The sequence below is a fragment of the Cherax quadricarinatus genome, chromosome 66 (genome assembly GCF_038502225.1).
Source record: "Cherax quadricarinatus isolate ZL_2023a chromosome 66, ASM3850222v1, whole genome shotgun sequence".
Taxonomy (NCBI): domain Eukaryota; kingdom Metazoa; phylum Arthropoda; class Malacostraca; order Decapoda; family Parastacidae; genus Cherax; species Cherax quadricarinatus.
The window spans coordinates 21,666,894-21,681,183 of record NC_091357.1 but is presented as its reverse complement, the minus strand read 5'-3'; the positions used below and the strand labels follow the sequence as shown (position 1 = coordinate 21,681,183).

Sequence of the window (14,290 nt, the reverse complement as noted above, 5' to 3'; positions counted from 1 at the left end):
TGTTCCAGAGAAGGGACACAGACACAAGAGGTCACAATTGGAAGTTGAAGACTCAGATGAATCAAAGGGATGTTAGGAAGTATTTCTTCAGTCATAGAGTAGTCAGGCCGTGGAATAGCCTAGAAGTGACGTAGTGGAGGCGGGAACCATACATAGTTTTAAGGCGAGGTATGATAGAGCTCATGGGGCAGGGAGAGAGAGGACCTAGTAGCAATCAGCGAAGAGGTGGGGCCAGGAGCTGTGACTCGACCCCTGTTAAGACGACACTGGAGGACAGGAGAGATAGGGGGACATGTTAACGACATACAAAATATTGAGAGGAATTGACAAGGTGGACAAAGACAGGATGTTCCAGAGATGGGACACAGCAGCAAGGGGACACAGTTGGAAGTTGAAGACACAGATGAATCACAGGGATGTTAGGAAGTATTTCTTCAGCCACAGAGTAGTCAGGAAGTGGAATAGTTTGGGAAGCGATGTAGTGGATGCAGGATCCATACATAGCTTTAAGCAGAGGTATGATAAAGCTCAAGGTTCAGGGAGAGTGACCTAGTAGCGACCAGTGAAGAGGCGGGGCCAGGAGCTTGGACTCGACCCCTGCAACCTCAACTAAGTGAGTACACACACACACACACACACACACACACACACACACACACACACACACACACACACACACACACACAAGGTTTGCGACAAGGTTAGTTCCAGAGCTAAGGGGAATGTTCTATGAAGAAAGATTAAGGGAAATCGGCCTGACGACACTGGAGGACAGGAGGGTCAGGGGAGACATGATAACGACATATAAAATACTGCATGGAATAGACAAGGTGGACAAAGACAGGATGTTCCAGGGAGGGGACACAGAAACAAGAGGCCACAATTGGAAGTTGAAGACACAAATGAGTCAGAGAGATAGTAGGAAGTATTTCTTCAGTCATAGAGTTGTAAGGCAGTGGAATAGCCTAGAAAATGACGTAGTGGAGGCAGGAACCATACACAGTTTTAAGACGAGGTTTGATAAAGCTCATGGAGCGGGGAGAGAGAGGGCCTAGTAGCAACCGGTGAAGAGGCGGGGCCAGGAGCTAGGACTCGACCCCTGCAACCACAAATAGGTGAGTACAAATAGGTGAGTACACACACACACACACACACACAGGAGCTCGGACTCGACCCCTGCAACCTCAACTAGGTGAGTACACACACACTTTTTCCTTCCCCCTCTCTCTCTCTCAAAGGGTAGCCTTCAGGAAGTTCAACAGTCATTCCAGGCCCTTGATACAACATTCGTTAGGTCCATCTTGGAGTACACCGGTCCAGAATGGAGCTTGTACCTGAAAAAGCATGTTAAGAATGCACAAATAACTCGCACATAGGAGAATGAAGTTTATAATACACAACTTATAAATGATGTTTCATGGTTCCAGTCACAGTATTGTGCCTTTTTATTCTTCATGCTAAGAAGCTTGAGTAAGTGTGAAAGTATGCAGCGAGGCTTGTTAGTAAGTAAGCAAGTTTATTCAGGTATACACAAATACAGTTACATAGATTATCATACATAGCAGCATATGTGTAGAGAACCTAGGATAACCCAAAAAAGTCAGACAGAGTGACTTATTTCCATTGGGGTCCTTTAAGGGCATAAACTTTAAGGACATAAACTGCAAGGGAAGGCTAAGGGAATTGAACCTAACAGGCATTAGAGGACAAGAACCAGGGGAAATGATAACAACATACAAAATATTCAGAATAATTGATAAGGTAGACAGGGATAGCCTGGCTGAGAGGTGAGAAATAGGAACTCCTGGACACCGTTGGAGTTCAAGTCACAGATGAGCCACAGGGATGTTAAGAAGTATTTCTTCAGTCTCATGGTTGGGAAGTGGAATGCTCTGGGTGAAGCAGTGCCAGAGGCAGACTCCATAGATAGTTTTAAGAACAGGTACAATAGATCATATCACGGGCGGGGTTAGAACCCGCAATCAGAGAGCCTCAAAACTCCAGACCGTACCACGGGCGGGGTTAGAACCTGCCCGTGGTATGGTTTGTCTGCAATCGTGTCATAACGATTTCGTGAGTCAGGTACAACAGGCCCACAAGGCTAAGAGGGAGTGAATCTGGAGAGTGGCAAGTTCAGAGGCAGGGCCAGAATCTGTGAATCAACCCCTGCAACCACAAATAGGTGAGTAGAAATAAGTGAGTACTGTTCATCAGAATATGTAATATCTCTGTGAATGCTCTTACATATTAACTGTTCAATATTTACATTAACCCTCTTTACAGTGTCTCCTCAATCTGTGTGTTGCAGGTGAGGTTTCTGGTTGCAGTGTTGTCACAGTACCTCAGGGACAGTTTACACCTCTGGGTGATGCATTATGCTGGGTGATTCACAGACTGACAAGAGATGGTGGACGAGCTGAAGCTGAGGCAGTTCGTGCAACGCTTGCCATTACCTTTCCAAGCCTCGTCGCTCCAGATGCAGCACACATTCATTCCACTCTGTCGAACCTCATTCGCCAGTGTAAAGTCTTTTACACGGGACATAGCTATGGCATCGTCCAACCCAATACTTACTTGCTGACGGCAGTACCCGACAAATCTCCTGGCAATTCACACACTTTATCTCCTACTGGGTCTTCTAGCCATCCATTTCCTGGAGTCATCAACAAACCTCATCTGTGTGGCACCAATGCCATGTGCAGCGACAACCTCTCACACGCTGCAGCTCAGACAGACCTGGCAGAACTCATAACAGGATCTTCTCAACCTGCAGATAAACTCATCACGCCCAGCCCCATTCCACCAGGTTAGCTGCTTACAACATCCAAATCTTATAATCCTTCTTATTCTCACTCTGCCATTTTGCCTTCACTTGTACTAAACAATCACTGGTCTAGTAACTTCTTTCCTCTACTGTCTTGCTTTATTTCACCATGTGCAAAAAATACATCACTTCAAGCTACAGAGAAAGAATGAACATTAATAAAATTATGATTGTGTAGTAATCCACTGTTTAACAACTTAATCCCATCAATGGTGAAGGGCTCTCGATCCAAGAAATTGAAGCTACCCTTCCCTTCCTTGAATCAAACCTGAGTACCTACTATTCCTTAGCACTATAACCCTTATGGGTTTACCACTTCCTGATGAATATAATAATAAATAATAACAATAATAATAATAATAAATTTGACACAGTAAATAAGGGACTTCATAATGCACTAAAGGAACTGTTGATGAAAAACACTCATGAAAAGGCTAAGCTCATTGTAAAGTGGGATTTCAACTTGAGTACTACTGTGTATAAACATTATATGCATCAATGTTTTTTGTTATTCTGGTTGTGGTAGACTTGTAACATACTGTATTTTATAGTAGCGATTATTTATTCGTGCAGTAATCATTTGTTATGAGTAACATTCATTCATAAGTTATGTTACATTGAATGTGATTATACCTATCAGAATGTTTTCCACAGCACATTGGGCACCTACCACTTCTTCTATTAATCCATTCCATTGCATTGTTCTATCACTCTGTGTATGGTGTGTATGTAGAATGCAACTTCTGGGATTGAATGCTTTCATTGGTATGGTTCATCTGTTATTTTTACCTTGTATTTTAGGATTTTGGAGTGGAGGGTCATCAACTTTGGAGCGCCAAACATCACTGCGAGTGTTGTCGAGCCACCGCAGTCATTCCCGCACTGCTTCCCTTAGACTGTCGCCCAACAAGGCTGCCTTGCTTGCGACTGCATTTGCCAATGAGCCTTCAAGTAGTTTGCACTCCAACATCTACAAGGCACATGATATGTCCGACATCACTGTGCGAGGTGTGTTTGGCAGCACAATTGTGGACAGGATCATTTCATTTTCAGTAACTAGGAGCTGGTTTCTTTGTAACTAGGAAACCCAGACAAATATGTTTTTGTGTGGCACCAGTTTATTATACATGTTTGGTCTGATGATTGAGTAAGAGGAATGATCCAAAATATTTTATGAAGTTACTTTAGTTTTTAAGGGGGCTGTATTACAAGATAAATTAGGTATCATCGCATGTATGATTGAGTATCATTGTATATAATGAGTCCACTTTCAAGTGGCAGGATTTTGTTCTGTCATCGTATCTAGTTATTATCTCCACACATTAAACTAGGGTAATTATACACAGATGCTTGTACATATAATGTTGTGCAGTGAGCTCATGTGTTGTGGAATTTGAGCTAATTTTGTGGAAATGGGACTTACATATTGGAATTAGTACCTTTAAGTACACATACTTCAGTGCTTTTTCTTATTTCATTTTTATTTTTTAAAATCAGATACAGTGCAGTGTGTGGGTAACTTTTTACCTGTCACAGGAATAACTGCAGCAAGTCTGGCATTGTCTTGCACTTCAGCATAAGTTTTACATGATGGTCTAAAGTTCTACATTGTCTCCAAAATGCCATCACCCTGTCAATATGTGTTAGTGTCCAATTATGGGTCAGGTGATGTCTGTGTACACATGTAGGAAGCTGGCATCAAACAGAACTAACTTTATAGAAATAAAATGGAGTACAGAATAAAAATACAATTAGGGTGATTGACATATATAAACTACTCTGTAGAAAGCCCCTTATTATGCAAGGTATTTTGAGCTGAGGGTAGAAGAACCCTCACAACAAGCTTCAGGTATAGTCACAGGTAGTCTTTTTATCTCCTTTGTTTACTCTACATCTAGAAATAAAGCAGCATTTTACTCAAATCTAATTGGTCTATAAAGTTACTAAATGAGTCAAATTTATTTAAGTTTATGTCTATTAAAATTTATGTTATTGCTTTGTTTTCTACAGCAGGAGAACGAGGGTCAGTACTGAGCAAGTTATTGAGAGTGTCTCCACGCCGACGGTTGGGGTCATTCTCTGCACAGTTTCCTCCGCCTGAGTGGAGTGATAATGATGCTCCAGCTGTCCACCTTCATTGTGTTGCTGTCCAGACAGTGTCGCAACACAAACAGGTGTGCTGTACTCACTTTGGATGCCTTTGTAAATGTTGTAGTAACACACATAACTATATGAGAATGTGTGTAGCTTGGAATATTTGCAAGTGGGTAATCTGCATTTACCAACTGCATTATTGTTAAAGATGTATGTCAACTTGAATTTTTAAAGAACTTTTATGTATTATGTATTTTGGCTAACTTATTCAGCTTTTACTGTACTATATTGGGTAAACAATAGAGCATTTAAGTGCTATTTTGCTATTTTTTAACATTCTGATAATCCATGCTGTATTAATGTGTTATATTGAGGGTTTACTTTATACCATTGTTTTTAACCTATGTTTTTTCAGCAGGAAGAAAAGGAGTTTTGGTGGTGTGGTGCATCACAGTGGACACCACGTTCTGCAACACTTCCACGCCGGCTACGCCGCCCCCAGTCTGCCACTCCACCATTGTCACAAAGATCAGACTCTTCTTCTCCAGCACCACAACAGACATCTTACTTTCATATTCAGGGTTCTCATTTCCTCTCTCATGTTCACCTTCAGATGTCACCATCTCATTGTTCTCACACGCCTGCAAAGGAAAAAGATGAGAGGCTTGGGGCTGAAGTTTCACCCATGCATCGCTGTGGAGAGCCGGTTTTTATCACCAGGAGTCACAGACATCGATCACCAGCTTACCAGCATTATGAAAATCATGAACATTGGTCACCAGTTCATCCAAACGCTGGGAACCATAAGCATCGATCACCAGTCCATTCCAATACTGAAACTTACAAACATCATTCTCCAGTTTGCCAATCTATAGAGAATTACAAATATAGACCACCAGCTCACCACTATTCTGAAAACAAGAAAACTCACAATGAATGTTCATTTGAATCCTCGCCCAACAAAAGAACTCTCCATAACCAGGTACCTATAAAGAAACAGATACACGAGGAGTTTCCTCACCACTCATTGCTAGAATCTCACACAGTTACAACCAAAGCACAGACACACAAGAGACAAACAGAACTACACCAAAAGAAGTCAAGGGAGGAAATTAAAGTGCCATTACAGGAGACTTGTACTAATGTGTCCAGAGATGTCCAAATAAAAAAGTTGAGTGAGGTTCTCATCAAAAGAAGTGGAGAGGGAGTAGAGAGAACACAGGACGAGAACATGCAAAGATCTGAGGAGATGCCAGTGAGCCAACGCCACAGACACAGGCCACATCATAGTATAAAAGAAGATGAGAACATACAGAGATCTGAGGAGATGCCATTGACCCAAAACCATAGACATAGGCCACATCACAATATGAAAGAAAAAAATCAGAAGCAAGAGGAAAGCAATCTCAAGAACCAGAGTACAGAGAAATACCAAAGAAGAGATAAAGACAGGGAAGACAGCAAGGATGAAATAGTAAGTAATGCAGATAAAAAAAGCCAGACAAATAATGTCAAATCACATAAAAATATTCCTTTTGAAAATAAGGAAGAGCGAAGTCAGAAGATGCTCGAGCTTAAAGAAGGTGAGAAAGAACCACAAATTGAAATCTCAAAAGCTGGTAAAAAGCCTGAATGTAAAGAAGCAAAGAGGAATGAAAACTGCCAACGGCAGAAATTGAAGAGAGATCTTCCTAGGAAGAATGTTTTGCAATATGACCGCTCTTCTCTGCAACTGGATCTAGCATCTACTAACATGAACAATTCTCGAAAAGTGGTATCATCTCCTCAGCGTCCAGAAGGACTTAAAAATAATATGCTGCACAATGACAATGGGTTGACAGACATCAGTAAAGGCTCATGTCATGATCTTACCTCCCGTAATCTAGGTTATCAAGAGGTGGACAAATGCCACAAGCAGATGTGCAGTCAGACCCTTGATCAGGTGCAACAGCAGACAGTGAGTCCAACACAGCAGACACAGATATCTCCTTACACCAAAAAGCAGTGCCTTTGCTCGCCCAAGAAGAAAATATCTCCAGAAACTGAGGCACAGAATGACACCAACATTGTAGTTTTAGACAACAAACAAGCAACTTCTAAAGATGTAAGTAGCACCAGTACAACTTGCATGGAAAAGGATGGTGACAAAGTCAGCAGTAGTCCAGATGCTGAGGTGGTGTCAGTTAGTACGTATCCCAGCCTTCCAGAACTTAACCTCAATTTCAGCTCCTTGGCAGCCCAGAAGATTTTGTGTGGTGCAAGTATCAACAGCATCGACACACTGGTGGAGGTCAACTTGGCAGCGGAGAAGCACAACATAAATAATAAACATTCAGAATCTGTCACCAATACTGACTTTGGTTTTCTTTAAACCAAGCATTTGCAAAAGTATAGCGATACAAATGCGAAAACAAAAACGCCATTTGTATAGTTTAGGGAAATTTTCTTCACAGATTTTTTAGAATACAGTGCATTTACTATCAGGAGGAAGAGAGGAAGAAAAATATATCCCCAAATTTTCACATAAACTCTGTCGTAAAGACCACACTGGTGGAAGAGGTTTTAGGTCAGTGCAGGATAAATATCTGCAATTTCTCCTTCCTCTTTTCTCCGGGGTTAATATTAAATGTAGGAAAGCCTTCATGTGACAGGGCAGCATGGGAATTCAGTTTCATAGAAAAATGGATGTAGAGTAGGTTTTTTTTTTTTTTTTTTTTTTTTTCAACAAGTCGGTCGTCTCCCACCGAGGCAGGGTGACCCAAAAAAGAAAGAAAATCCCCAAAAAGGAAATACTTTCATCATCATTCAACACTTTCACCACACTCACACATTATCACTGCTTTTGCAGAGGTGCTCAGAATACAACAGTTTAGAAGCATATACGTATAAAGATACACAACATATCCCTCCAAACTGCCAATATCCCAAACCCCTCCTTTAAAGTGCAGGCATTGTACTTCCCATTTCCAGGACTCAAGTCCGACTATATGAAAATAACCGGTTTCCCTGAATCCCTTCACTAAATATTACCCTGCTCACACTCCAACAGATCGTCAGGTCCCAAGTATCATTCGTCTCCATTCACTCCTATCTAACACGCTCATGCACACTTGCTGGAAGTCCAAGCCCCTCGCCCACAAAACCTTAGTTTATTAAACTTTTTACCAAGATAGTTTCTAAAGGCGTAAAGTGGGGGCATACAGTGAGGTCTTATAGTGCCGCCCAGCAGTGTACCTGAGGGTTTACAACAACACAGACTAGATACGTTTCTCGTCTATAGTTAAGCAAGAGACTTTAATTGCATAAAGACCCCTTTACTTTGATTAAAGTTGTACAAATTACTGTACCCTGTACCTGTGTATAAGTTTTGCTCTGTACCCTTGCTTTGTTATTCCTGAAAAGTCATCTTGGTGAAATGTTGAATAAACCAAGATTGTACTCCAGTCGTCCATGGTTCATTTTGCATTAGAGTTCAGTAAATGTGTCAGAGAGCTTAATCTTTGATACTCACTCCTGTGTCCCCATGTAGAATAATGTTATTGCCAATTTGAGTTACGCTTAATTAAATTCGAAATACATTAATTTATGTACGACTTGTAATTGTCTCTTTGGAATGGACCAGATTATGGAGAGTATGTAATAGGAATTCAAAACACTATGAAGGTGTAATCCAGTCTCTGGTTTAGATAATATTAGCAGCTCATATAATTGTAGATATAGTTATCTTTGTATACTAACATAAACATACATTTTATACTAAAATTAATTTATCTGCTCACCACAATAGAAGTCAGTTTGTAAATATTTAATCAGTGTAGCAATGTTCATAGAGTGAGTGAGAGTGAGTGTGAGAGTAAGTGAATATGTGTGTGTGTGAATGAGTATGTGTGTGTATGCAGCGGATGCTGGAGAGTTTTTAGGGTCCTTTGAAGTAACCATAGGGTCTCCCAAGGTGGCCTTAAACACTTTTAACTCATTTCAGTATTTTTCAGAATTGATTTTGCATAGCACTAGATTCTATGCTGTAAACTAGCAACCATGTACCATATACCAAATTAATGTACCTGTACAGTACGTACATGTATGCTTTGTGCTAAAAAGTGCGAGCATTCATGCAAGTGGAGTTGATGCACATTAACTGCATGTACTTCTTCACTGAAACATCAGCATATATTAGTATAGTTATAGTAAATATTCTTATACAAATGCATGCAGAAGAGTTTCAGAAATTATATGTCATATACGTACAGTGGTAACTCGGGATACGAATTTATTTCGTTCCAGAAGGCTGTTCGAGTGCCAATACCGAACAAATTTGTTCCCATAAGAAATAATGTAAATTAGATTAATCTGTTTCAGACCCCCAAAAATACACTTACAAAGCACTTACATAAATACACTTACATAATTGTTCAAGTTTTGAGCTTTTTGTATCCCAAGGTACCACTGTACTGACATGTAATCACATGATGTCTGCCATAATTATCTTAGTATACTACCATCACAAGTTGAGCTATTTAGATGTAACTTAGGAGTATTTATGCCTTGCAAGTGATATGAGCAAATTTTAACACTTCACTTTTGCCTAATTATGAACATTTTTATTTAGTTTGGGCTAATAATTACTACACATTAATTCTTGTTGTTGCAAGATTTGTGTGTAGCAGCCATAGAACGAGAGTAACCTAAGACTAAACTCATTTGCATCATCATTCTTTATAAGAATATAAATTCATTGCAAGAATTTTTAATACAATGCTGTACTTATTCTGTGTGTTGAAAATGGTGTCCCAGGACAGGCATATGTTGGTTTTTCTTGTATTGTGGCACTAAAATAGCAACCCTACAACATAGTACTGATGTGTTGTAGTTCATGTTGGAGTGGCAATCACATTAACTCAGGGAAATTATTATATGCATTCATTATGTTTGGTGCTCACTAATGCTTCTTGTGTCATTTAGTCTGCAGTGCAAGGTGGTGGCAGGGTCCAGCGCAGTGCTGGGTCATCCTGGTTCTGTGTGGGGTTGTAAATGGTATGGTGATACTGATGAACTGTGGAAATTGATACATACCAGGGAACGGGTGGGATTTAAACCAAGGCGAGTGAGTCCTAAAATTCACAGGCCAGTATGTTAACCACTTGGCCAGCTGGCTTCATTAACCCTTTCGGGGTTTCAGACGTACTGGTTTGGCTTATGCACCAGGGTTTTTGATGTACTAGTACGCCTAAATTCTAGCGCCCTCAAATCTAGTGAGAGAAAGCTGGTAGGCCTACATATGAACGAATGGGTCTATGTGGTCAGTGTGCGCATTATAAAAAAAATCCTGCAGCACACAGTGCGTAATGAGAAAAAAACTTTGACCGTGTTTTTGGATTAAATCAGTGACTTTGCACTGTATTTTCACATGGTATTTATTGTTGTATTCTAGTTTTCCTGGTCTCATTTTATAGAAGAAGACATATTACAGAAATTGAGATGATTTTGACTGGTTTTACAAAGAAAAGTACCTTGAAATTGAGCTCAAAGTAACAGAAATGTTCGATTTTTACCAAAGTTCAAAAGTAAACAAATCATGCTAAGCGTCCAATACACGTCAACTGGTGAGTCTGATATTCTTTCACAAGTGCGCTGATATTATTTATACCATTTCTACACTAATGCATTAGTCTTCATAACAGTAAATCTTCTATTTTTTGTGAGAATAAAAATTTAAAGTGGAAAGCAAAAGAATGTAAGAGGGGCATGGGGACGTGACTAATGAACAGAGGAAATGTTATTTTAGTGCCAGGAATGTATTTCTTGTTTATTCTGGACCCTATTTGGAAATTGGCATCTTATGAAATTTGTGTGAAATTGGCAAAATTGCTAAATTCTGACCACTGTACGTACTGGATAGTTGAAATCGGTAAATGGGTGGTTTCTTGTACTCATTCGATAGAAAAAATGGAGTTCTAGCGAAATAGTTATGATTTTTGTCGACTAGTACACTAGAATAGGCCGAAAATAGGGCTCAAAGTGGGCAAAATCGCCGATGTGTAAACATCGTCAAGACTGCTAACTTTGCAAGAGCATAATTCTGTAAGTTTTCCATCAAATTTCATACTTTTGGTGTCATTATGATTGGGAAAAGATTCCCTATCTTTTCATAAGAAAAAATAATTTTTTTTTTTTTTTTTGAAATTTGGGCGATCCTGAGAACAAGTCTAGGAGAGGGCCTGGAGACCCTGAAAGGGTTAGGATTTATCCAACCTCCCAGGGGTTCAAATCCCACCCGTTCCGTGATTTATTCGCAGTCATGTTTTTATGATTTTGTGAGTCAAACTGGACACTTGTGTGTTCAGGACATTTATAAAGTAAGTGTTTTCCCATAAGTGCCTTCATCAGTCCTAAATTTAGGAATTATGAAGCCACTCTTGTTTCCTTTAATAAATGTCCTAAACTGTACACAAGTGGCCCTTTCCACACAGTACTGTACATTAATGATTCCCTCTTACATACCTGTAGAGACAATACAGTTTATATGTGCAATATTATTTGGCATAGCTTTTCCTACTGGATTATTTAGTGTTTCTTATTTATGTATGCTAATATTGGTTGGTTATGTTTTAAGATAATTTATGATTTTTATATTTTTTTGTAAATAAAATAATATGTGCCAGAGGACACAAGTGTGCCAAAACATTTAAAATTAACTTCACAATTCAGATAACATTTTATCTCTTTGAACTTGGAGACATTTTGCATTTTGTGGATGTATGGAGCTAGATTTTCATACATGTGTATATTGTTTGGTGTGGAAAACCACATGCAGTGCAAATATGGCATGTACGTATATTGGTAATTTGTACTGGAAAAGGATTGCGTCTGCAGTTCAGACTTCTTAAATTGTTTTTGTAATAGGGCCCATATTTTATATGTTTAATCAACATAACTTTATTTTTAAATGTTTGTAATGTTCAAATAATATTGACCATAATATTACTGCCAAGTTTATTATGGATGATAATAGATGACACTGACTATGGTGATGTGTCATGGTAGAGCTGTTACTCAGTAAATATAGTAGCAATCAGTGAAGAGGCAGGGCCAGGAGCTATGAATCGACCCCTGCAACCACAAATATGTCTTGTATGTACTGTATATGACTACATCCCATTGTCTAACTTATGCAGAAAGTATGGGGGTTACCAACAGTTTAAGCAGCAACAAAGTCTCCCCTACATCCAGGAGTAATTCTTTATTGCTGGTTAACTATAAGAAACTATAGGTTAATTTAGATTAAGTTAGGTTAACATAACCTAGAATAACTGCCAAGTAGTATAGAAAAAAATCCACTGTTTAGATCATGTAGAAATTGACACACTGTATTGCACACAAAAATTAATTCTCAACTTTGAGGATAGGTTACCTGTTATTAATATTACAGTGCCAATATTATGGTTTTACTCATCTGACTTAAATTTATTATTAGAGCATACTCCATTTTTTTAAGAAGGCAGAATTTTTTTTATTACTCTGGAGTTTATCTGGAGAGAGTTCCGGGGGTCAACGCCCCCGCGGCCCAGTCTGTGACCAGGCCTCCTGGTGGATCAGAGCCTGATCAACTAGGCTGTTACTGCTGGCTGCACACAATCCAACATGCGAGCCACAGCCCGGCTGGTTAGGTACCGACTTTAGGTGCTTGTCCAGTGCCAGCTTGAAGACTGCCAGGGGTCTCTTGGTGATCCCCCTTATGTATGCTGGGAGGCAGTTGAACAGTCTCGGGCCCCTGACACTTATTGTATGGTCTCTTAACGTGCTAGTGACACCCCTGCTTTATATTGGGGGGATGTTGCATCGTCTGCCAAGTCTTTTGCTTTCGTTGCGAGTGATTTTCGTGTGCAAGTTCGGTACTAGTCCCTTTAGGATTTTCCAGGTGTATATAATCATGTATCTCTCCCGCCTGCTTTCCAGGGAATACAGGTTCAGGAACCTCAAGCGCTCCCAGTAATTGAGGTGTTTTATCTCCGTTATGTGCGCCGTGAAGGTTCTCTGTACATTTTCTAGGTCAGCAATTTCACCTGCCTTGAAAGGTGCTGTTAGTGTGCAGCAATATTCCAGCCTAGATAGAACAAGTGACCTGAAGAGTGTCATCATGGGCTTGGCCTCCCTAGTTTTGAAGGTTCTCATTATCCATCCTGTCATTTTTCTAGCATTTTTCTAGATGAAGAATACATTCTCAGATTGAGAGTGTCTCATATAAGTAGAAAATCCAGTGCATAGTGACTTCTTCAAGATGATTACTATTGAACATCGATTTTGCATGACCTGAATGCTTATGTTATTACTAATATATTGATCAAACTTCATACTCTTAGCTATTTTTTTTCACCATCACTCATTCCCTGGTTGTCTTTCTGTTTTTTTATGAATTTTTGGTTAATGTATGGTATTTATATACATATAACTTATCACTTTTGTGGCCTATCATCTCCATTTATGAAGGGATTGGGAAACCGGCAGGCCGGACTCCTGGAGATGGGAAGTACAGTGCCTGCACTTTTTAATGTTGCAGTTTAAAAACTGTAGTGTAAAGCACCCTTTTGATGGTTAAAAGTTTTTCTTTTTCGGGCCACCCTATCGGTATAATAAAAAAAAAAAAAAAAAATTTATATACATATAACTTATCACTTTTGTGGCCTATCATCTCCAAACACACCATTCATGGGAAGGTTTGATTACTGTAGGTAACTCAGGTTGAATTATGTGGGCTTATTAATATTAAAAATTATCCTAATTTGCAGAATATGTAATTTAATACAAGAGTACCTGTTGAGGCCATGTTGGTACACAGCATCCATCACTCACACACATAGTACACAGCATCCATCACTCACACACATAGTACACAGCATCCATCACTCACACACATAGTACACAGCATCCATCACTCACACACATAGTACACAGCATCCATCACTCACACACATAGTACACAGCATCCATCACTCACACACATAGTACACAGCATCCATCACTCACACACATAGTACACAGCATCCATCACTCACACACATAGTACACAGCATCCATCACTCACACACATAGTACACAGCATCCATCACTCACATAGTACACAGCATCCATCACTCACACACATAATACACAGCATCCATCACTCACACAATTAGTACACAGCATCCATCACTCACACACATAGTACACAGCACCCATTACTCTCACACACAGTATAAAACCATTATTACTTTCACACACAGTATACAGTCATTACTCTCACACACAGTATACAGTCACTACTCTCACACACAGTATACAGTCATTACTCTCACACACAGTATACAGTCACTACTCTCACACACAGTATACAGT

General features: G+C 39.7%; 1 protein-coding gene across 3 annotated transcripts in view; it reads left to right on the top strand.

Moving 5' to 3' along the window:
• Positions 1-14,290, top strand: part of ko (Stork-head domain-containing protein knockout) — a 38,717-nt gene that overhangs the window by 18,890 nt on the left and 5,537 nt on the right. Inside the window, exons 4-7 of one of the 3 annotated variants that reach the window (XM_053798916.2) lie at positions 2,309-2,806; positions 3,626-3,832; positions 4,835-4,998; positions 5,334-7,022. In XM_053798916.2, the coding sequence (XP_053654891.2) occupies positions 2,309-2,806; positions 3,626-3,832; positions 4,835-4,998; positions 5,334-7,022 (2,558 nt within the window). Of the gene's footprint in view, positions 1-2,308; positions 2,807-3,625; positions 3,833-4,834; positions 4,999-5,333; positions 13,391-14,290 lie in introns of those variants that run through there. The other 2 variants (XM_053798915.2, XM_053798914.2) reach the window with 2 other exon arrangements.